Source organism: Elgaria multicarinata, chromosome 2, assembly GCF_023053635.1.
Source record: "Elgaria multicarinata webbii isolate HBS135686 ecotype San Diego chromosome 2, rElgMul1.1.pri, whole genome shotgun sequence".
NCBI classification, from domain to species: domain Eukaryota; kingdom Metazoa; phylum Chordata; class Lepidosauria; order Squamata; family Anguidae; genus Elgaria; species Elgaria multicarinata.
The window spans coordinates 19,044,814-19,068,952 of NC_086172.1; the positions used below are offsets into that span (position 1 = coordinate 19,044,814).

Here is a 24,139-nt window from a genome sequence, read left to right on the forward strand (position 1 = left end):
AAGCCTATAAGATTTAGGAAATAACCAAACAGCATTGCTTATTTTCACATGCATAATTGATAGGAACTTGATCTCTGCTCCAAACTCTTCTTCACTTGCAAGGAAATATGGGACGCCTCCTAAGTGAGTTATATGCTTTCTTGTTTTTCCTCACCTCTGAAGAGAAATGCCATAGTGGAGATATGCCACCAGACATCATCAGAAAAAGGAACAGTCCACACAGGAATGGCAGCCTCTCTCTTTGAGGGTTGAACACCGCTTCTTCAGGGCAGATTCAGCAGTGTTTCTCACAAGGCCATTTATAATGAATGAATGAATGAATGAATGAATGGGAAGAATGTTACACATGGGGGTGGTTTGCTCATACAAGGCCTTACAAAATACTGGAGATTTCGCTTTCAAGACCATGTCGCTAGAGGCCCTCTGACTCAGCGGAGAACAGCAGCAAAGCTTGCTATGTCTATGAAGTACGAGTGTCATCGGATTAAATAAATATCATGTGACTTCTAATCAATAGGTTACAGCTGCATAAGTCAGCAAATGAGTAAAATAGTAATTTTCAATTTTTTGGGAAAAAAAGCATGCTATCTTTGTTTTTAGATTGCGCATGTATAAATTCTATAAGGCTGAAATGCCTCTCCTAAGACTTTATTACTGGCAGTAAGAGTTTTATCATAAGACAGCAACAACAACTGCCTTTTTTGGCATTTTGGTCCTGCCCCCCCCCCCCAAGGGCTTTTCTGAAATCAATGTTCGATTTTGGGCTGAAAGACGTTCCCCACCCCTCCTTTAACAGATATAATCTGGGCTTCAGCCATCATGCTTTCAACAAGCTTGTTTTGCATAGCTTGGGCAAGCTATGGTTGCCCTGAAGATCATCGTACAGGTCTCTGCTTTGGACAGTCCAACTGTATGGGCATCCCACCTCCCTGCTATGCATGCAATGCCTCTCTCTCAGCCTTGAAAACAATTTGGCCTTTGAGTATTATCACAGCATCTTGCAGTCTAACTGCCAAATAATAATAAAACAATACTGGTAGTGATAAAGGGATGTAGCAGTCAAGTCATGAATATGTTAACTGGTTACAGTGACGAGTGATGTCTATACTGTAGTCATTTACTTCCAACTCTACCAGACTTCTCCCACCCTGAGTCTATGCGCAGTCAGTTGGCTGTAAGTTTCATCACCTTCAGTGGAACTTACTTCCAAATGAGCCAAAGTGTTAGACTCTTGGAACTAGCGTAACTCCAGAGGATTCAGGCACAGCTATGTCAATATATACAAGTTGTGCATGCTGCTCTGAAATGGAAGCGTTGTTGATGTCACAGCTGCTTAAGGCTATAGGTCTTGTTTCTCCAGGCCAACAGCGCGATATGGCTGCAAGAAAGGCAAATGCTATTTTGGGCTGCATTAATAGAAGTATAGCTTCCAAATCATGTGAGGTACTGGTTCCTCTCTATTCGGCCCTGGTTAGGCCTCATCTAGAATATTGCGTCTAGTTCTGGGCTCCACAATTCAAGAAGGACGCAGACAAGCTGGAGCGTGTTCAGAGGAGGGCAACCAGGATGATCAGGGGTCTGGAAACAAAGCCCTATGAAGAGAGACTGAAAGAACTGGGCATGTTTAGCCTGGAGAAGAGAAGACTGAGAGGAGGCATGATAGCACTCTTCAAATACTTAAAAGGTTGTCACACAGAGGAGGGCCAGGATCTCTTCTCGATCCTCCCAGAGTGCAGGACACGGAATAACGGGCTCAAGTTCAAGGAAGCCAGATTCCAGCTGGACATCAGGAAAAACTTCCTGACTGTTAGAGCAGTACGACAATGGAATCAGTTACCTAGGGAGGTTGTGGGCTCTCCCACACTCGAGGCTTTCAAGAGGCAGCTGGACAACCATCTGTCAGGGATGCTTTAGGGTGGATTCCTGCATTGAAAAGGGGGTTGGACTCGATGGCCTTGTAGGCCCCTTCCAACTCTGCTATTCTATGATTCTATGATTCTAAGACATAAAAGGTTGCCACCTCTCTTATATCCAGGAGCTTGATGTCTTTAATTCATAGCAAGCAAACGATAACTGATTAAACTTTCCCCATGACTGCCTGTCCATACCAGGAAAAGCTTCACTTGCCTCAGACTGCTGCCTGTCAATGCTGCTTCTCAAGGAACAGGGACCCTGGCACAAAAAACGCAGCAACTCCATATGAATGTATGTCACGCAGACCGAAGTTCATTTTCTTCCAACCAAGATCAAAAACATCACCTGCCCATAGATTGAACAACTCTCTCTATAGTCTTACCAGTCAAATTCTTCAGTCCAAGCCGCCTTAGTCCAAAGGTCCCGTCCTTTTTGTAGTTAAGGAAGATGGCCAATGCAGAACGATCCTCATAGAGTTTTGTTCCACGAATGATGCGCAGATTCTCCAGTGGAAGGTACTCAAATTGATTCAAAGCGACCAAGACGTAGCCCGTGACTTCTCGGATAGACTGCAAGAGACAAAAGCACATTTGTGGGGCTTATTAAAATATTTCTGACCGGCTTTTCACTTTAAAATCTCCAAGGAGGCTTACACAGCATGATAAAATTAACACGTTGTTTGAAAGCAAGCGGACTTTATAAAATTCCATCCAACAACAATCTATTCATAAAAACTTATCAAAGCACCCAAACGTCTTCTGTAAGAGCGCTGATGTTGCTGGGCACCTAAAAGCCTGCAAGGAAGGAGTAAGGCAAACTTCCCCAAGGAACAAGTTCCTCACTTCTGACACCATCCCAGAGGAGGATCTGTCCCATGTCATCACCCATCATCATTCAGTTGGAGGGGACACAGATAGCATAACCCAAAAGCAAAAGGGAAGCAGGTCTGTATGCAATGCCATTAGAGCGGTATCTTGTATTTCCAGCATAATGACCGGGTGCTTTGTCTTACACATCTGTATCATTTAACAGGTACACTTCAGAATGGTACCTCCAAGGTAACACCAAACACAGAGGTTACATGCACGAATCCTATCTCTTGGCCAATGCACATAGCATCCACGTGGAACCAAATCTGGAGAACTTATATTTTGCATTAGGCTGCTAAAGCACTAAGGCCACCCACAGTAAAGGTAGTCTTAGGATGCAATCCTGAAAACACCTCCTAGGGAGTAAGTTTCATTGGACAAAGTGGGGCTTACTTCTGAGTAAACCTGAATAGCATATTTATTTATTTATTTATTTATTACACTTCTATACCGCTCCCATAGCCAGGGCTCTCTGGGCGGTTTACAGAAATTCTAAAATTGAGGTAAAAAACAAGTATACAAAATTTAAAACTCTAAAACACAGAACATACACTACTACTACTACTACTACTACTACTAATAATAATAATAATAATTGTTACCCGCCTCTCCCTCTGGATCAAGGTGGGGTACAACACAAATGCAAACACAATAAAATACATATAACTAATTGAAACATTTAAAACCAGTGCATCATTAAAAGCAGCACACCATTAAAAAAGGCATCTTAAAATTCAGCTGGGTAGGCCTGCCGGAAGAGATCAGTCTTTATGGCTTTCTTAAATTCTGGAAGACTGTTAAGTTGACGAATCTCTCCCGGCAAGCCATTCCACAAACTGGGAGTGGCAGAAGAAAAGGTCCTCTGGGTAATAGTTGTCAGCCTTGTTTTTGTTGGCTGGAGTAAATTCTTCCCAGAGGACCTGAGTGTGCAGGGCGGATTGTTCGGGAGAAGGCGATCCCGCAGGTAGCCTGGACCCAAACCATGTAGGGCTTTGAAGGTGATAACCAGCACTTTATACTTCACCCAGAAACTAATTAGCAGCCAGTGAAAATATTTTAAAACTGCCCTGCACAAGCCTAAACCCCCCACGTTTAACACACCAATCTCACATTTCCTTCTTAAATTCTGGACTGCTATCATACACACACAAAATGTCAATAAAATGTGGACGCTATACTCATGCAATATTGAGCAGTTGACTCTGACAGAGGTAGAACTATCGTATGCAAGCCAAATAGAGCAAATGTGTTGGTTGTTTTCCACCAGCTGATAGCTGCACGCATGTAGGTCCACATATGATCACAAGCCAATCAGGATGTCACTGAAGGGATAGATCCTGTCCAGGCCAGATCCCACCCTGTTCCCTCTTACTCAGTCTTGTGGCTAGAAATAGCGTCACACTATATAGATATGTCAAATATACATCCCACTTTTGAACACAAAGTAGCCTTTACAACATCTCACGTAATACAATAAAATCCAGTCACAAAATGCTAAAATTAATTGCAATAAAACAACAATACAATATAAAACAGCCAACAACCTACAGCTCGAAAGACAAGTGAAGAAAAGGCGGGTGCGTGGGTGCTACCCTGTTGTTTTTCCTGGATCTCTCAGCAGTTCTTGATACCATTGATCATGGTATCTCACTGGACCAGCTCTGCGAGGTGGCAGTAGCAGGCACTGTGTTACAGTGGCTCCGCTCCTACTTGAAGGGCCGATTCCAGAGAGTGGTATTGGGGGATTCCTGTTCCACCCCATGGCTATTAATCTGCGGGGTGCCACAGGTCTCTATTCTATTCCCCCATGGTGTTCAACATCTATATGAAGCCATTGGGGGTTTGGGTGCCATCAGTATGCTGATGATACTCAGCTCTACTTCTCCTTGTTGTCAGAGTCAGCTGGGGTGGTGAAGGTGCCTGGAAGCTGTAACGGGCTGGATGAAGGTTACTAAACATTGGTGGTTCTTAAGTCCAGGAATTGGGTAAGTGGCCTGTTCTGGATGGGGTTGCAGTCCCTCTGAAGGAGCAGGTGCGTAACTTGGGAGTACTCCTAGATCCATCCTTGTCACTAGAGGCCCAGATGGACTCTGTGGCCTGGAGTACTTGGGGTTAGCTTCAGCTGATCCACCAGCTATGGTCTTTCCTGGACAGGGACAACCTAGCCACAGCAGTCTATGCACTGGTAACTTCCCGATTAGACTACTGAAATGCACTCTGTGTGGCAACACCATTCTACTGCTGTGGGTCTGTTAGTTCAGACTTCTGTGATGCTCTCGAGGTCCTGGCTTCTCTGGTATGTTCAGAGTTCATACGTCTCCAGCTTTTTCTGCCCCTGCATCACTTCCAAACTATAGTGTCTTTCAGACTTTTTAAAAATAGCTCATCTTCTAGACCAGGTGTGGGCAGAAAGTAGATCTCCAGCTGTTTTGGACTTCAGCTCCCAGGGGCCCTTCCACACGCCGTACTGAAGGCGCATGCATGCGCCCCAAGTACGACCCCAAAACAATAGTGTGCACTACAGCCAGAAGAGACGGAGGAGGAGGCGGCTGGGGAATCCGGGCGCATCCTTGCCGCCGCCTCCCCGCTGGCCTCCTGCTGCCGGGGTAAGAGCGACCCGGGTTGCTCTTACCCAGGCAGCAGGAGGCCGGCGGGGAGGCGGCGGTGGCTGGGGAATCTGGGCGCGTCCTTGCCTCCGCCGCCGCCGCCTCCGCCTCTTCTGGCTGTAGTGCACACTATCGTTTTGGGGTCATACTTGGGGCACATGCATGCGCCTTCAGTACGGCGTGTGGAAGGGCCCCAGCCTTCCTGACCATTAGCTATGCTGGCTCAGGCTTCTGGGAATTGATGTCCAAACCATCTGTCTTCTGCCCACACATTGTAGACTTTACCTTCCAAAACCACCAAGACAGAAGCAAGTGCACGGAGTCTTTGTACCTAGTTGCCTGCAGCTTGCAGATGAATCTGTGGATTAAGTTACTAATCCTACATTGGTATCAAACAGATCCTAGAACAGGGCTTCTCTGATGTGAGAGATCTCCGTTCAAGCCAGCCAAGGAAGAGGGCAGAAGAGGGTGAATTTGCTGTAGCCAGAAGTTCCCACATGTTTATTATGTTTTTATTCATTTAAAGTACGCATATACCACCATTAATTAACAAATTCCAGGGCATAGCATTTGGTAAAACTATGATTACAATTGAAATAAAACCCCACCATAACCCAGGAAGTCTAGCTAAGCTGGGCCTTAAAATCCACATATGTTTGGTTAAATAAATGCCTTTTGAGGATTGGTGCCTTTCATACTATGGGCTGGAGGGGGATCCCAAAGGATGGACACAACAACTGACACACACACCCCTAGTTTTTATCAGATGTACTTGGACAGAAAACAGAACAATCAGGAGGCCCTGAATTGCAGATCTCAGTTGATATAGAGAAGCTGGTCCCTGCCTCTCTTCAGATGCCACAGTTAGCATTGCAATTTTGGTGATTGCCACACGAAGCCTCAAGAGGAAAGTGTCTCTGGTTCTGCCAGATATATGTCTCCACCCTCCCACCCTAGAACTGCACAACTCCCCTCCAGCTGTCTCATTCCCCTAAACGGGACAGCCACACGCTCTGAAAATCCCTGTCATACTATGGAGCCTCCGCCATACTCTGATCAATTTGTCAGTTACAACTTATCCTCCAGGCCCTAAATCTGTTACAGCACCATCATTTCTCACTCAGCACAGAGTTGAAATCCTGGCCCTCTGACCCTTTGCCATAACTCAAGCCCAATGGCCCGGATCCGGATCATGCAAATACAACTCATGTCACACCATTCATTCCCACTGCACCTGCTGTGAATTTTGAGCTTAGATGCACTTTTCTTTAATTTGCCAGGGAGAGAGTAGCATAATGTCTTCAACTTTGTTCTCAATCTTTTCCCTCCCAGCAAAGGAAACAGATCCTATAGAAGACATTGCTTCGACTTCTTTCTGATCCAGAAGGCCTCTTTTTCATTCTTCTCTAAGGAAGAGACTGGGCATGGTCTTGGCTTGAACTTATTAAACAAAGATTAGAAACTTCACATTCTCTATTGCAGCCTTCCCCAAGCTGTGGTCATCCAGGTGAGTTGGACTACAACAGCCATTAGCCTGGCATGGGATGATGGGAGTTGTAGTCGGACACATTTGGATGACTTGGGGAAGGCAAACATCTTCCGGTGTGCAGACAGGAAAATAAAAAAAAACATCGTGCTGCATCTATGTCTCAAGTAGTCTGTGCTTCACCACCTATGCCTCGAAAAGGATGGAGGAAATGACTGGGGCCTTCCCCTTCCAGCTGTACTACCAAAGAAAGAAAAAGAAGCTACCTCTCCTCCTTATCCTGTTGCCAGGACAAGCTAATGAGCTGACATCTGAACTGAGTGTTTGTGAACTACCAGACTTCCCAGTTCCAAAAGGCCTAATTCAAACAAAAGGTTGGTGACCAATACCTTGGGCTCTTTAAGATTAAGCTCCATCTATTTACACTTCTGGGAAAATATGCCACAGGCAGGCAGGGCACTCTGAAACTTCGAACCGCAGCAGACGCCATTTGAAGTGTCTCTGGCCCATCCTGTCAAAATGAGCCTTGGCTTGTACTTTAAAGAGGCTACAGAAGAGAGAAGCTGAACCATCTGTTATCTCAGTGGCTTCCAATGCTTCTCCTCAAGCCAAAAAGCCTCTATCTAGATCAGCCTGAGAGAGTGAGAAGAGAGAGTTGGAGGTGGTGGAAAACTATGAATGGATCGATCCTTATGATGCAGAACCCTGGCTTGGCTTCATTTTAGTGTAGCTGCATTTACATTTGCAAGAATAATGAGCTGACCTGTGTTAATTTTGAAAGAAGGGGCGGGGAGGGTCACCACATCTCCCTTTAAAGTCAGTCAGAAGGTTTTCCAGATCTTCAAAGAGTAATTCCTGAAGGCCAAAGCCAAACTGGATGGAAATTCCCCAGGCATCCTTGACATCCAGATTGCAGCAAGAATCACGCAAGAAATCTATCTTGGACTTCAGCCTACAAAAGTCACTAGCCGCAAGACTTTTACTAGCATGCCTGCCTGCCTATGCATAGCAATGCAAGGCATTTGTGCTATACCAACGGCCTGGGAAAATAGCCTGATTTGTAATAAGAACTACAATAATTTAGCACTTGTATAGCACTTTCCAATGCTCAAAATGTATAACAAAAGTTTCCCTGCTTGCTTACCTGAAAGTCATTCTTGATTTACAAGCTTGCAAGAATTATTATTATTATTATTATTATTATTATTATTATTATTATTATTATTATCCCACCTTTTGCCCAATACTGGGCCTCAAGGCGGCCTTACAAAGTTTAAAACATACATTGTATATATTTAAAAAGTTTAAATAACACAACAAAATTTTAAGTCATTAACATACATGGGGGGGCAGATTATTCTCCAAAGGCCTGCTGGAACAAACAAGTTTTTGCCTGCTTCCAAAAGCCCAACAAGGAGAGAGCCAGTCTAGCTTCCCCGGGAAGAGAGTTCCAAAGCACTGGAGCAACCACTGAGAAGACCCTCTCCCATGTTCCCACCAAGCGCGCCTCTGAAGATGGTGGGACTGAAAGAAGGGCTTCTCCAGAAGATCTCAAAGCACAGGCAGGCTCATAAGGGAGAATACAGTCTTTCAAATAACCTGGACCCGAGCGATATAGGGCTTTATAGGTCAAGAAATACTTTTGTAAGCCGCTGTGAGAGCCTTTTTTGGCTGAGTGGCGGCATAAAAATCCTTAAATAAAAAAATAAAAAAATAACCAGCACTTTGAATTCTGCCCGGAAACAGACTGGAAGCCAGTGGAGCTGTTTTAATAGGGGAGTTGTCTGCTCCCTGTAACCAGTCCCGGTCAACAATCTCGCTGCAGCTCTTTGAACCAGCTGGAGTTTCCGAACACTCTTCAAAGGCAGCTCCATGTAGAGCGTGTTACAGTAATCCAATCGGGATGTAACTAAAGCATGTGTCACCGTGGCCAGGTCCGACATCTCTAGGAATGGGTGACGCTGGCGCACTAGCTTTAACTGTGCAAATGCACTCCTGGCCACCGCCGAAACCTGGGCATCCAGGCTCAGGGCTGAATCCAGAAGTACACCCAAGCTGCGGACCTGCGTCTTCAGGGGGAGTGGAACCCCATCCAGCACAAGCTGAATCCCTATTCCCTGATCTGAAGCATATACTGTAGAAAGATGAAGCTGGATAAATTAACAGTAGATTCTTATTCTATATCCAAGTACTATGGATTAATATCAGCATTTCCGAGAAAGTGAAAGGAACTGGAAGGCATATTTCAATATTCATAAGTATTGTACACTAACCCTGGGGCAAAATCTAAATAAAGAGGTTGTCCTTGACTCCAAGCAAAACGCATTGAATTTCTAAGTACCATTGTTGAATTCTGGTAAGCATTATACATATGTCATCATAGCACCTCTCCAAATACATGAGAGAGAAATAATCATGAACATCAAAGTACGATAGCAGATCAAAGAGGAACTTGTTAACATGCACTGAATTAAGTTTACGTCTAGCAGAACGCCAGAGCCATAGTAGAGCATTCTTGAGTCTGCAAATGGGAAACCATTAAACCTGGCAGGGCCGGCCCTCCTACAAGGTGGGGTGAACCCACCACCTCTGGTGATGGAGCAGGAGAAGCAGCGAACGATGGCGCTTCTGCCTCCAGTGGGGGCTCTGGAGAGTAGGCATGTGCTCCGCTCCTATTAGAAGCGCAGAAGCAGGAGCGAATTGGCCTGCTCCGCCTTGCCCAGAGGTGGAGTAGAAGCGGACAGCGGACCCCTAGAAGCAAGGCGAAGAGAAGCGCCCATTTTCAGAGCACTTCTCTTTCCGCGGAGTGCTCCGATCGCCATCTTGAAACATTTCGCCCATAGATAACTGGGTTGTTTTTGAAGCTATCGTTCTGAAAATTCTTGTGCTTAGACAGTCATGGATGGGGGTCATTTTGAGACTACTCTCACCTCTCTGCGTCGTGCGGGTCGCGTGCTATATTTTTTTAAAAATCGGGTCAACAAACAGGGACAGCGCGGGTCAAACAGCGGTTTTCGCCCATAGGATTGCATTGCGGAAAAGAATCGGGGATAACTGGGTTGTTTTTTAAGCTATTGTTCTGAAAATTCTTGTGCTTAGACAGTCGTGAATGGGGGTCATTTTGAGACTACTCTCAACTTTCTGTGTCCTTTGGTTCGCGTGCTATGTTTTTTTAAAAAATCGGGTACATTTATAATACAAACGGTAGGGTAAACCCGGCTGCGGCGCGGCGGGGTTTATTTGAAGTGATGACAGGCACATTCAACTCCCAATCCTGATGAGAATTGATCACCTCATGAAGCATCCTCCAATCCCAGCGTTGGAGGGGGGGACTAAGGCAGAGGCACCCTCAGAGCTTTCAGCTTTCAGCGTCTTTGTGGCTTGTCGTTCGTGGAGAGAGGAGTTAGTTATAGGTGCTGCTGCTGTGTTTGGACTTTGGAGATAGATTAGGATTTAGCTTGGCGCGCGTGTGTGTGTTTGTTTGCTTCTTTCTGACTTTTAGCTTAGTTTGCTCTGTGTTTTTCCCTTACTTTGATTTAATATAAACTTTATTTTTAAACTTTGGAGTGTGTGTTTGGTTGGTTGGTTGGTTGTCCCCCCCCCCTCCCCTCTCTTAAAGCCTGACTGTGTTTCATCTTCCTTCATTCTATATACCAAAAAATACAAAAAAATACCAAAAAAAAATGTTCTCTATTTCTTCTCTCTGTTACTTGGACTCTGTGTGTGACTGTGTGATTGTGTGAGCGTGCTGTGTGTGCAGTGTACTGTTTGTGAAGTGCAACAGCCACTGATTGAGCATTTCAAATCCTGTTTGGGCAAAGCATACACACACTTCTTGTCCCATTTCCCTACATACAGTAGGATTAGACACATGGATTAGCTTTCATGGTGCCAAGTTTGAGGTTTCTAACATGCAAAATGACAGAGCTATGGAAAGGGGTGTGAATGGGGTGCCCGATTTTCATAAATTCCCCAAAAATCAGGGGATGATGGGATTGCCTTGAAACTTGGCGTCCATGTGGACACGTGGATAAGCTATCATGGTGCCGAGTTTGAGGTTTCTAACGTGCAAATTGACATAGTTGTAGAATGGGACAATTTGGGGTGAGTTAAGCCGCGCCAAAAATCAGGGGATGATGGGATTGCCTTGAAACTTGGCATCCATGTGGACACATGGATAAGCTATCATGGTGCTGAGTTTGAGGTTTCTAACATGCAAATTGGCAGAGCTATTGAAAGGGGTGTGAATTAGGGTTATGGGTGGTGCGTTAGAGGTTAGAGCCGTGCCAAAAATCAGGGGATGATGGGACTGCCTTGAGTCTGGGCATGCGTGTGTGTCCCTGGATAAGCTCTCATGGTGGCGAGTTTGAGATTTTTAGTGTGCAAATTGACAGAGCTATGGAAAGGGGTGTGAATGGGGTGCCCGATTTTCATAAATTCCCCAAAAATCAGGGGATGATGGGATTCCCTTGAAACTTGGCGTGCATGTGTATACCCCCATGAGGTGTCATGGTGCCAAACGTGAGGTTTCTAACTTGAACAGAAAAAAAGTTGTTTACTTTTTTAGCTTTCAATGCAACCCTATGGGGGGGGGAAACGGAGCTCCGATCCGGATCCAGAACTCCGAGCGGAGCGGAGCGGACATGGGGTGGGGCGAAGCGGCCCGATCCAAAAATCGTGGATCTGGAAGTGAAGCGGAGCGGGGGGTCCGTGCACACCCCTATTGGAGAGACCTGCCAGGCCTACTCTCCCACTGTGGCCAATGCTGCACTGGGAGAACCTCCAGCAGGACTCGCTGGAGCAGCCACCTGCCCTTTGTTTTGCTCTGAGGGGGCCTTCATATTGAACTAATTGTATAAGGGAATCTTACCTGGGATATGTGGGCTAAATATTAGCCCAAGGGAGGAAAGTTTCCACTTAGATACAGTAGGAGCATTTTTTCCTAGTGACTGATAATCACATATCCCATATGTACCTGCCCGGACCTTAAGATCATCTACAGGAGCCCTTCTCCGTGAGCCCCTGCCAAAGGAAGTGAGGCAGGTGGCTACTAGGAGGAGGGCCTTCTCCGCTGTGGCACCCCGGCTGTGGAATGAGCTCCCCAGAGAGGTCCGCCTGGCGCCTACACTGTACTGCTTTCGTCGCCAGCTGAAGACCTTTTTATTCTCTCAGTATTTTTACACTTAATTTTAACTTAAATTTAAACTTTACTGTTTTAACTCTGTATTTTAATCTTACATCAATTTTGCTGCGTGGTTTTATCCTGGTTGTGCTTTTTATACTGTATGTTGTAATTGTGCTTTTAACCTGTTGGTTGTTTTATTGTGGTTTTAATTTTTGTGAACCGCCCAGAGAGCTTCGGCTATAGGGCGGTATAAAAATGTAATAAATAAATAAATAAATAAATAATCTCAATAATAATAATAATAATAATAATAATAATAATAATAATAATAATAATACATTAACTGTCTGACATAACTTAATATCACCAAGCCAGTCAGTCAACTTGAGAATCAGGACGACGTGCAGAGATTTCCATCCTCTCCCTAATCATAGAATCATAGAATCGTACAATAGCAGAGTTGGAAGGGGCCTACAAGGCCATCGAGTCCAACCCCCTGCTCAATGCAGGAATCCAGCCTAAAGAAGCAAGATAAGGCTGTACACAACATCTGCAGTCCTAAGCACACTTGCTCAGGAGTACGTTCCACTGAACTTGGTGGGAGCTGCTTTCCAATAAACCTCAAGAGGACTGGGCTGCATAAGTAGCTTCTGCCTTACCGCGTTGAGAGGTTGTGGTAGAAGAGCAGGACAAATCAATGTTATGGACAGACCTCACTTTGGGAGGATGGATTCCTGCCTTGAGAGGCAGCCTAGGAAAGAACCTCATTTCCGCTAAGTGTACACGCTTCGAAATGTGTCAAGGGTAGGCATGGTTGGACATCTGCTGAGGGCCCGCACCCCAGCAGGGGCCCACTGGCCTTGGAGGGGCTCCTCCTCTTCATCACTGCATCAGCCGCCTCTTGCTCTAGCCAGACCATGGAAGTGGTGAGAAAGAGAAGCAGGAGATGCCCCTTGTTCCTCCTTGTTCACTGGCTCTCTGCCTGTCAAGCAAGCAAGGGGTAGCAATGATGAACAAGAGTAGCTGTTGACCATGGTAGTGAGTAGGCAGACTCATTGAGGGAGGGGGGCATTCAGGGTGCCTTGGCCAAGAGCCCTCAGAACCCTGGAGCCAGCGCTGCAAGAACTGCACTGTAAAATTCAGAGAGGTGTGAAATCTGTGGGACAACTACATTCCAATTGCCCATTAATCCAGGAGGTGCAGATCAGATCAGTTTCCAATAAAATTCACCAAAATAGAATTCCTTATTTATTTATTTATTTATTTTATTACATTTATATACCGCCCCACAGCCGAAGCTCTCTGGGCGGTTCCTTAAGCATCCTTAGTTCCACATATGTCTGTTATATTGTTATCCGTGTGCAGGGTGCTGATTAATCTAATTAAATATACAGTTTAATTCATACAAAGTCAGATTTTTCTAATCTCCTCCTTCTCCTTCTCGGCAATCCTCATTAATGAAAGTTGTAGTATCAGAAGCATCCTCAGCTGGAAGAAGACCTGGTTTGCTAAGGATGTGTATCTGTTGTTCTCCTCAGTAACATCCAATTATCCATTCAGGTCTGCTTGTATCAGCTCTCAGTCTGCAGACTTTGGCACTAGATCTGCGATTCTTCAGCTTTCTTAGTCTTGTGTATTTTGCAATGTGTCAAAAATGACCTTGCCTACCACAAGCTGAGCCATTCCCTTGTGGATTCCTTTGGTGTTTGCTGCGTACATCTTTCAAAGGACATGGGAAGTATGGCAGATAGAAAACAGAATGAGCTATCATTTGCCTCTCTTTACTAGGACACGAGTAACAGCAGATGCATGGCCATTAGGATGAATCATAGAATAGTAGAGTTGGAAGGGGCCTACAAGGCCATCGAGTCCAACCCCCTGTTCAATGCAGGAATCCACCCTAAAGCATCCCTGACAGATAGGCCATAGCTAGACCTAAGGTTTATCCCTAGATCGTCCAGGGGTCAAACCTGTTCATCTAGGTGACACACAGGGGATCCAGTGCTCAGGCAGGGGCGAACCCTGGATGATCCCAGGATAAACCTTAGGTCTAGCTGTGGCCGTGGTTGTCCAGCTGCCTCTTGAATGCCTCTAGTGTGGGAGAGCCACACTAGGATAAAGCAGGAAGGGTGTGTCAAGAAAGTTTGGCCGCTAGCATGGTAGTTTTTATCAAATTCACTTATGATACACATATATATTATGGACAGGTGACTGTATCTGATAAACAGGTCATAAACAAAGTGTGTTTACACCATTATTATGGCCATTAAATAATCTTCTTAATGATGGGTGATGTTCAACCTCATTAAGGTTCTCTGAATTCTTCCTCATTTCTGTTCCCAACAGGGAAAAATGTTTTTCATATTTGTCCCACCTAGTAATGTGTGACTGGTGAGTTTGGTTGAGTTGGCTCAATTGGAAACTGCCATTCTGGCCCTTTTTGCGCAATATGAACTATGGCCTGGAACGGGTACCAGAACATGGTTTTGGTGGAAGTTTTGCAGCTTATTACATCTGTCCCACCTAGTACTGTGTGACTGGTGAGTTTGGTTGCCTTACCTGTTTTGCGCAATATGGACTATGTGCGGAACTGGTATCGGAACACAGTTTCTTTGGATGTTTTGTGGCTTATTGCATCCTTGCCGTGGAGTTATGTGTGATTGGTGAGTTTGGTTGATATCACTCATTCGGAAGTGGCCATTCCGGGCCATCCCATTCTGTTCTGGATGTTATTCTGGGAGTTATGGGGTTAATGGGTTAATAGTGATAGACTATTGCAAGGGGTTTAGTCCTAAAATATTGTTCCCAAGTGTTTCTAATACATGCGACTGTTTTTGGCATAGTTTTATTATATATATATATATATATATATATATATATATATATGGGTTGTTCCGGCCTGTTCCGTTACGTTCTGGCTTTTACACCGTCCCCAAATGTACTGTATTAATTTAAGGAGATCCTTTATAATTAATATTTATATGGCAAACTCCACACCCCACCCCAAATTAAATTTAAGACATAATCCAGTCATAGTTAAGTACTTTTAAGGCTGCAATCTGATGTATGTTTACCTGGAAGTAAGACTCGTTGAACACAGTATGTCTGAGTAAACAAGCATAGGGTTCTGCGATCTCATTGGTTTCAGCAGAAGAGTGTTTAATGTCTGCTTTTCTCTGCATATTTATCTGGAAGCAAGCCCCACTGCAGACAACACGCCTTTCTCCCTAGGGCTGCTGCACTCAAGTGCAATGGATTGCGCTGTCCTACGGCTAGTGTTGAGCATTTAATTTCCAGTCCAATCAGCTTCTATACATGGAACAGGGGACGGGGGCACCATCCTATACTTTGCCTCAGGGAGCAAAATATCTTCGGGCCCTGATACAAAGTGAAAAAGATTCCCTGTCTACCTTCTCAGTTCAGCTTAGGTTGGAGATGTCCCAGACTTCACATTGACTTTGGAAAGAACTAGAAAAGAGGACATTCCTTTCTGAGCTTCAGTAGGGTGACCATATGGAAAGGAGGACAGGGCTCCTGTATCTTTAACAGTTGCATAGAAATGGGTATTTCAGCAGGTGTCATTTGTATGTATGGAGAACCTGGTGAAATTCCCTCTTCATCACAGCAGTTAAAGCTGCAGGAGCTATACTAGAGTGACCAGATTTAAAAGAGGGCAGGGCACCTGCAGCTTTAACTGTTGTGATGAAGAGGGAATTTCACCAGGTTCCCCATATATACAAATGATACCTGCTGAAATTTCCTCTTCATCACACCAGTTAAAGCTGCAGGTGCCCTGCCCTCTTTTAAATCTGGTCACTCTAGTATAGCTCCTGCAGCTTTAACTGTGATGATGAAGAGGGAATTTCACCAGGTTCTCCATATATACATCTTCAGCGTAATCTTCAGCGTAAGTTTGGAGAATAGCATGGGGTCGATGGGGTAGAATCTGACCAGCTTTTTTTAAAAAAATATCTTGGAATCATAGAATAGTAGAGTTGGAAGGGGTCTGTAAGGCCATCAAATCCACCCCCCTGCTCAGTGCAGGAATCCACATTAAAGCATACATTTGGCAAGTTAAGTAGCATATTTGTGGACCCCTGTAAATAGGCAATAATGAAACAGTAGTGTAGCCTTCAGAACTAGCTGGGGATTTAAATAAGTAAATAAGTTTGGGAAATTTATTGAGTTTATGGATGCTTTCATTTCTTCACTGTCTCCTCATGATCAAATCACTCTAATTTCAAAGAACAGGTTCCATATTTATTTAAGATATCTCACCGATTTCCAAAATACCTAATAAATGGCTGTACAACAATGGGACATGAATCCAGTCACAGTTAAGTGATTTGACGAAGTCCCACTGAAAGCAATGGGATTTCAGTTTGCCACAATTGACTTGTTTCATTGGGACAACTCACTTCCCCTGGCTCAAGGTCTCAAGATTATTCAGAGCTGAACATGGCTAGTTCAATGTATATTTTATAGCAGCAGCAGAAGCAAAGCCTTTCCAAACCTTATACAAAAGAGCACGTGTGGAGAGATCAGGGTTAATCATACTGGAGCATCATGCTGGATCTAGGCTTCATCATATTTGAGCAGCCCAGTGAAATCAACGCAGCTTCAGCTGGCCGAGTCCCATTGATTTCTTCAGGTCTACTCCAAGGATGGCCAAGGACGAATCCAACTCAAGGGTCAGGACTTGTTCTGCCTTGGAGATGCTGGAGGTGCCTCATGAGGACCAGGCATGCCTGAGGGCAGCTCAGGCAGCCTTCCTCAGTGGGGCTGAGTGGGAAAGGCGCCTGTGGCACCCATTGCAACAAGGCTCTAAACAACCAGCCACTGTCTGTTCCTGCCGGCAGCAGCACTGCCTCCTCTTCACCTGGTACTTTGCTAGGCAGTGCTGACCAGGAGCCAGACCTTGCCTCCTCCTCCTCCTCCTCCTTCTCTGGGTGGTTTCCCCAGGAAGAGGAGAGCCCTGGCGGTGCATCCCAAGCTCTGCAGCCTGGCTGAGGGAAGCAGGCAGCTCACCACCAACACCTCACATGACAGCCATATTGGCCCGGCCTGGCCCGGCCAGACTCTCAGCTGTCAAGCCCCTCAGTCAGGCAAGCGAGCGGAGACTCCTCACCCTGACAAAGCCGACAAACCATCTGAGTGAGCACCCCACGGAGGGGAATGGGCCTTCCCGCTCATGACGCTTCCACGCATGTGTGACAGTCTGGCATGGCTGTCCTTCATACAGCCTGGGTGATAGCTCTCATTGGCGCAGGTGGGGGTGGGGGAACTCCCCAGCGTCAAGAAAGTGCATAAATCCCCCTGCAGCCCTGTGACCCAGTGGAACGCATCTCGAGTGGGTCGCGACTCGTACTTTGAATTACAGCAATATTAGTGCCTTTGCTTCAAGTAATTACAGGAGTCCAGCAACTGGGGTGGCAAGCTCCGTGTTTGGAGGGGTGTGTTTGCCCCCCCTTTGGCGCTGCCACACATTACATTACTAGGTGTTCTAGAAGTTATTTCCTAAGATTTGGCTATAATTACATAATGGCCTTCCTGACAGAGACGGCGAAACGAAGCAATTCAGAGCATTCCACACTTTTATACCGCAGTCTTTTCATTTATTTCCTTGTTAAATTTGGCCTTGAAAACTTATTGGCAGCGCAAGCGACGCAGAGCCTTTCTGTTCTGCTGAGGCACAGACAACAGGCCTCTTCAAAGCGATATTTCTGCCTCGCATTCACAACCCTCTTTCATAATACCACCAGGTCAAAAAATCAATAGTAAAACAAACTGTCCATTCACCAATTCCCATAATAAGCGTAGAAAGCCTCTTTTTTTTTTTTTTGCTTTGAAAGCACTGGGATTCTGAAACAAAATCCTTTAACAAGCCAATGATTTAATGCATGTTTTTAATGGATTCACATTTCTTTCTGGAAGTCAAATACCAATGCGAGTAATTATTTTCTGAAACGCTCAACCTGTTTAGCAGCCATTGTATTTGGTGTTTCATGCTGCATTTTTTTTAAAAAAAAGAGATTGCGTTGGCTTTGAAAACCATTTGCTTTCTAGTTCCAGAAAGCGACATCCAGTTCAGCTGGCATATATGGGCAACAGTTGTGTAGCGCCTTTCTAAGGTACTTACCATAAACCATTTTGCAGGGACAGTTACTATTGTTACTCTGCTTGATCAGGATTCCAAATCACTAGGACAGCCTACACATGTTCAGCAGTCTTCCCACGTGGACAGCATGGGGGCCAGGCTGGCAGGATATATGACAGTGGTGGGGGGCAGTTTTATTTCCATACAATCTTAATCACATGAAAAGAGTGTTTGCCCAAATACGGTTATTGTATTGAACTTGTGGCAGGTGAGCCTCTGGAACTAAATTGGTGTAATGGCTTGGATTGCTCAGTTGCTCGGAAACAAAGCTTTTTTGTAGCTTTGGTGCAGACAAGGAAAGTTGTCCATTTGGCAGGAACCAAAGTTTCACACAGGGAGAGGTTCAGGGCTGGGGAAGTGTCCACAGAGTGGAAGCAAGAAAAAAAATATTCAGAGAAGATGCTCTGAAGAAAGTTCAATGTGGTTACAACGGCAATGGAACGTTGTTGAAGGGGGAAGCCAGAGATGAGTGCTAAGACAAAAGGTGAGGAAGACAAGAAAACAAGGCAGTGTAAATAATGGCCTAAAAAGCAAGTTCCTTGCAGAAACAATGGGAATTGGAGATCTACAGGATATAATGCTATAAAAGCAGTTTGAAAATGGTATATGGAGTGTGTCCTGGGCCCCAACAGTTGTCAGTGCACTTCAATACTTTTATAAAGCAGTAGTGTAGATGCAGTTCAAGAAAGAAACAAGGAAACCAGGATTGAGGGAACAACTAGATATGGGGCCTGTATCTGCTTTCTCTAGTTATATTTCGACAGGAGGGGTTGTACACGACTGACAGGAAGGCAGTGGGCAGCCACAGGAAGAAGCCAAGGCGATGGAGCATTGCTAGGTCTAGAGTCTAGACCCTGATGGCGTTGACTGTCACAGCAGGAGTGTAATCTGGCATTCTTAAGGGGGCAATAAGCAGTGGGTGGCCATGCTGAATTTCCTGTATGGATTTCAATTAACCAGCCTATCATAAAAATAAAATAAAAATAAGAATTATGTTTCTGAAGACTTCCTCTTATATCCCATCTAACAATTGATGAGATAAAATAGGCTAAGGGCAGAAAGGGCAAAAAACCCCACCCCCAAAACCCCAATATGTCAGGTAAAGTACAATGTCCCTTAGCATTTGATGTAGTCCAGGTTGAAGTCTGCAGCCTTGATGGCCAGGGAGCTGAACATCGCAACTGGAAGTAGATTCAAGAGCTGACCGATGTCAGTTGCCGGCCGGTCTCTAGGAATGCATGAGGAATTTAGCCTTGAATCCTGGTACAAAATATATTTAGAAAAATGCCTAGAAGGGACTGATTTTTTTGTTTGGATTTTTTGGGGGGGAAGTCACAGATTAACGTGGAAACAGGTTAATGTGGATTTATACATAAACACCTGCAAAAGTGACGTGGAGTGTAAATACTCCACGTCACTCCCATCTGTACTTTTTGCAGGAGAAACAGTCCAAGGGATCTCCCTAACCAATCACACAGAAAACAGACTTCTACGTTTTGTTTTCAAAAGTGAATCTCACCTTTCATTTGGTTGTGCCATTTGTTTTTCCTGCAAACATTTCAACCGATTCACAAAATCGACATGAATCTCCAAGACCAATCGAGTGAATCATTCATGGTTCTGAATAATAATATACAAATCTATCGTATATGCTGTTTCCCCCCCTAACAAAACTCCAGAACTGTGGAGCACTCAGGTTGCAGGGGGATACAACTGTTCGCTGCATGCGATGGAGCAGAATAAAGGAAATAGGAATAGAAAACAAGAGCATCTGTGACATAACTAGATATATATTTTTATCCTGTTTAGGTTTAAATTTAAACAAGACATATATTTTGCATACACATGTAGAGTACATTGCCCATTCATACTTGTATTCTGACGTGCAAGTTACACATACGAATGTGCCAGCTGGTTCAATGTATAAGGTGTGAATTCAGCCCCTGAAATAAGAATAAGGGTGTGATCCTATGCCAGTTTAGAGGGGGGGGGGGAGTCTGACACTTTTCAGCAGGCCCCAGATAGCACTTTAGGGCTGGGGCATGCTGGGGGGTTGTAGGTCTTTTTTACTGTCAAACCATGCATAGGGTTGCACCTTAAGCTTCTTAGTAATGGGGGTGATCATATGGTTGACCAAACCATGCTCTTTCAGATCACCATTTAAGGGCTGTTACCTACAGTATTTTCCATTCAGGCCTCAATACAACTAACTCGCAGGATGTAAGTGAAGTAGGAATCACCGGTATGTCTGGATGCATTTGATTTCCTTAAGAGAAGCTACAGAAATGCTAATGAAAATCACTGAGCTCCCAAGTGCTCAATTGTCAGGGAGGAGAAATGGAGTTCATAAGAGCATGACAGCAGCTGCCTCTGGGTTGCAAAGCAGATGGGAAGGGTACATTGGAGGAAAGCAGAGGTGGCTGCTTCCCTGACTGGTCTTGTTAGAATTGCTACTGCTGCTTCTTCTTTTTAAGAGAAGGCACAAACACAGTAGATAAAGGAAGAGAACAAAAGAAGCGAGATATAAGCTGATAATGTCCATCAGAGCAAGCTTAAAACGTTAAAAGAATGCCGTATATTATACACACACTCTCACCTACACAATACCCTTTTGCATGCAACAAACGTCGTGTTGAGACCATTTTAATTTTTTAAAGCTCTTTCCTGTCTCGGATATAACCAGAAGTGAGAACGATGTACGTTCCTGCCCTGAAGCAGTGGTGTAGCAAGGGCAAGGCCTTACAAATATATGTAGATCCAATGTCCTCCACAGCAGAACTGTTTACATCCCCGGGAGCTTGGCTGAACATGTGCAGCGGGTTTGCCACGGCTGGCTTCCTGCTCCCTTTTGTCTGTGTACTGACAGCACAGCTGGACTTTTCGAGACACGGTCATCCATTCTTGGATATTGCCTTTACTCGAGTGGCCTCTCTAATGAGAGAAAGAAAACGCTGCTGTTCAGGATCCATTAATTTCCCTTGTTATTTCCTGTCCCCTCTGCTACATCACATCCTCCACCTCCCCTTTTACCAAGGTTGATCAGCCAGTGCCTCCCCTCTGTCATTACACATTGCTAAAAACTCAAATCCATCTGCTCTGTTCATTGACTCTGCAATAGCATTTCTTCCACTGATTGATCGCAAAGAGGGGAGTTCGTTCTTATAGAAGCAGGCCCTCTTCTTGTTTCTGTCCTTCTGCAACCTTTGGGGTTCCCCTAAGCCTGCTGATATTCTTTATTACAGCTTTATGCCGCCCAACAGCCAAAGCTCTCAGGGCAGTTCACAACCGTTTAATCCCTAAAATACAAGACAATAAAATACAATATAAATGTTTAGTAGTCCAAAGAGAAGCCGGCAGCAGTGCAAAATTTAAAATTCAATACCAGATATAAAACAAACTGAAGAAATTTAAATGCTTTGGAAAATAAAAAGTTTTCACCTGGCGCCGAAATGAGCACAGGCAAACCTCTCTGGGAAGCGCATTCCACAACTGGGTTGCCAAAGCAGGAAAGGCCTTCCTCTCCTTTCCATGCATGGATTGTGCCATTTGGGCTACATAAAGACTGGCACTCAGAGAAGTGATGATTGCCCAACAGTTACAGTGTATCAAACGTCAGTTTATGCACTATGTGGTACCTTAGTGTCCTTGATCATCATGAACCCTGGAAACATGTACACTCCTTCTCCAACTGAAAAGGAGATGCTCAAATTCTCCAACCTGTGGTTAAGAAAGCTTAATTATGGTTTGACGTGATGTCTGAATCAACAAACCATGGTTTGCAATCAGCCATGAAACAAGAATCAGAAACAAATAGCCCTTGAATTGCTTCCTAAAGAACCTGGCAGAATGCCCCTCCCTTTCACTACTTCTAAGGCCGTAGCTAGACTTAAGGTTTATACCAGGATTGTCCTGGGGTCAAACCTGTTCATCTAAGAGCCACACAGGGCATCCAGCGCTCAGGCAGGGACGAACCCAGGATGATCCTGGGATAAACCTTAGGTCTAGCTACAGCCTTAGGCCACAGCTAGACCTAAGGTTTATCCTGGGATCATCCAGGGTTCGCCCCTGCCTGAGCACTGGATCCCCTGTGTGTCACCTAGGTGAACAGGTTTGACCCCTGGATGATCCAGGGATAAACTTTAGGTCTAGCTATGGCCTTAGTCAAAATCCACAGCCCAGGTCAGCTTGTCTGAAGCAACCACAGGTGTGTGTTTTTTTAACCACATCTTCAATGTGAAGCCCAAAATATGACAATGAAACAGGCATTTCTAAAATGGTTTCGCCCATTTTCTCTTTTAAAACACATGCACAGTCACTGCATTAGAGAAAAGCTTAGAAACTCAAAGGTCTTAAATGGAATCAATGCAACATAAGTACTATCAAGAAACAATGTCAACAAGAAATAAACGAAGGTGTTCTACTTCATGATCTTTAGTTCTTCTTTGTCAACAACTGAGTGAAATAGTAACAAGTAATAGAGGAAATTTTACCTTCTGTTTAGAACAACAGATCAATGAACAATTAGGGCAGCAGACATTTCTCATGAACTCCACGGGGATTTCCAAAAATCAATTAAGGAAGGATAGCCTTGTGGTTAAGGCACTAAATGGGAATTGGGATTAATTCTGCCTTTAAGTTTATCAACTACACCTTGAGCATGATTTATAATGTCCTGATTCAGCAGAGTAACTATCATTTTAAGCCAGAACTACACGTTACACTAAATTCATAGCTACCTCCCCAAACAGCAACTGGATATTTAATTGCTCCCACACCTTACAGAAAGGTAAGGGCAATGCACCCTTTTCAAAAAGCCTTTAGAAGCCCAGAGTTTCTAGCTTCTGGGGTCAGGGACAATACTGGCCATAGCTAGATGGGGCAAAATCCCGGGGCGATACGGGATCATCCCCGTGTGTTCACATATCCTCTCAGAGCTGGACCATAAGGAAGGCTGAGCGAAGGAAGATAGATGCTTTTGAACTGTGGTGTTGGAGGAAAATTCTGAGAGTGCCTTGGACTGCAAGAAGATCAAACCAGTCCATACTCCAGGAAATAAAGCCAGACTGCTCACTTGAGGGAATGATACTACAGGCAAAACTGAAGTACTTTGGCCATGTAATGAGAAGACAGGACACCCTGGAGAAGATGCTGATGCTAAGGAAAGTGGAAGGCAAAAGGAAGAGGGGCCGACCAAGGGCAAGATGGATGGATGATATTCTGGAGGTGACAGACTTGACCTTGGGGGAGCTAGGGGTAGCAACGGCCGACAGAAAGCTCTGGCATGGGCTGGTCCATGAAGTCACGAAGAGTCGGAAACGACTGAACGAATAAACAACAAAATGTATAAACATGCACAGGATTGATCATTGTGTTGATGTTCTATAATCAAGCATGTATGTGGTGAGTACATGTGCAACCTTTTGCATCCACCATAAAATATAATATTCTTGACAATGTAGAAATGACACCCTAACTAATCTAAATTCAACCAAAAGACCTGGGAACGTGTCACAAAACGTATGTGTTGTCTCCTTCCCTTATACTTCCCCATATCCTGCTGTAACTTCAGTGTTCATGAAATTGTGATCTTAAGCCTTTGTGAGCATCAGTAGTTTCCCAGAGATACAGCACAAGCTTCAGTGGAGTTTCAGCACAGTGTTAGATTTTCAAGGCACAGATCATGAAAAACAGGAAAGACAGGAAGGGAGTTCCTCCTTTCTTTTCCTAGTGCCTAATCCAGAAGCAAGTAGTGCATTATCAGTCAGTCCCAGAAAAGAAAAGAAAAACACCGATGGTCTAAGAATGATGGAATTTTAGGTCAAGTATACCAAGGAAAATATTCAGTGCAACTAAAAATAACTGCAGCGTTATATCAAATGTTATATAAAAATACTGTTGGTTAGCTTAGGAATGAGTAGATTTCTCTGATCCATTCCTTTATTATTCTGAAGTTTGCTCTGTGCGTTATTCCATGCTTCCATA

The 24,139-nt window shown here is 44.6% G+C and overlaps 1 protein-coding gene across 1 annotated transcript in view; it reads right to left on the minus strand.

Annotated features, from left to right (window-relative positions):
- The window catches only part of ERBB4 (erb-b2 receptor tyrosine kinase 4), a 622,759-nt gene that overhangs the window by 467,163 nt on the left and 131,457 nt on the right, over positions 1-24,139 (minus strand). The window contains exon 3 of the mRNA XM_063115870.1: positions 2,297-2,483. Coding sequence (XP_062971940.1) covers positions 2,297-2,483 — 187 coding nt within the window. The remainder of the gene's footprint in view (positions 1-2,296; positions 2,484-24,139) is intronic.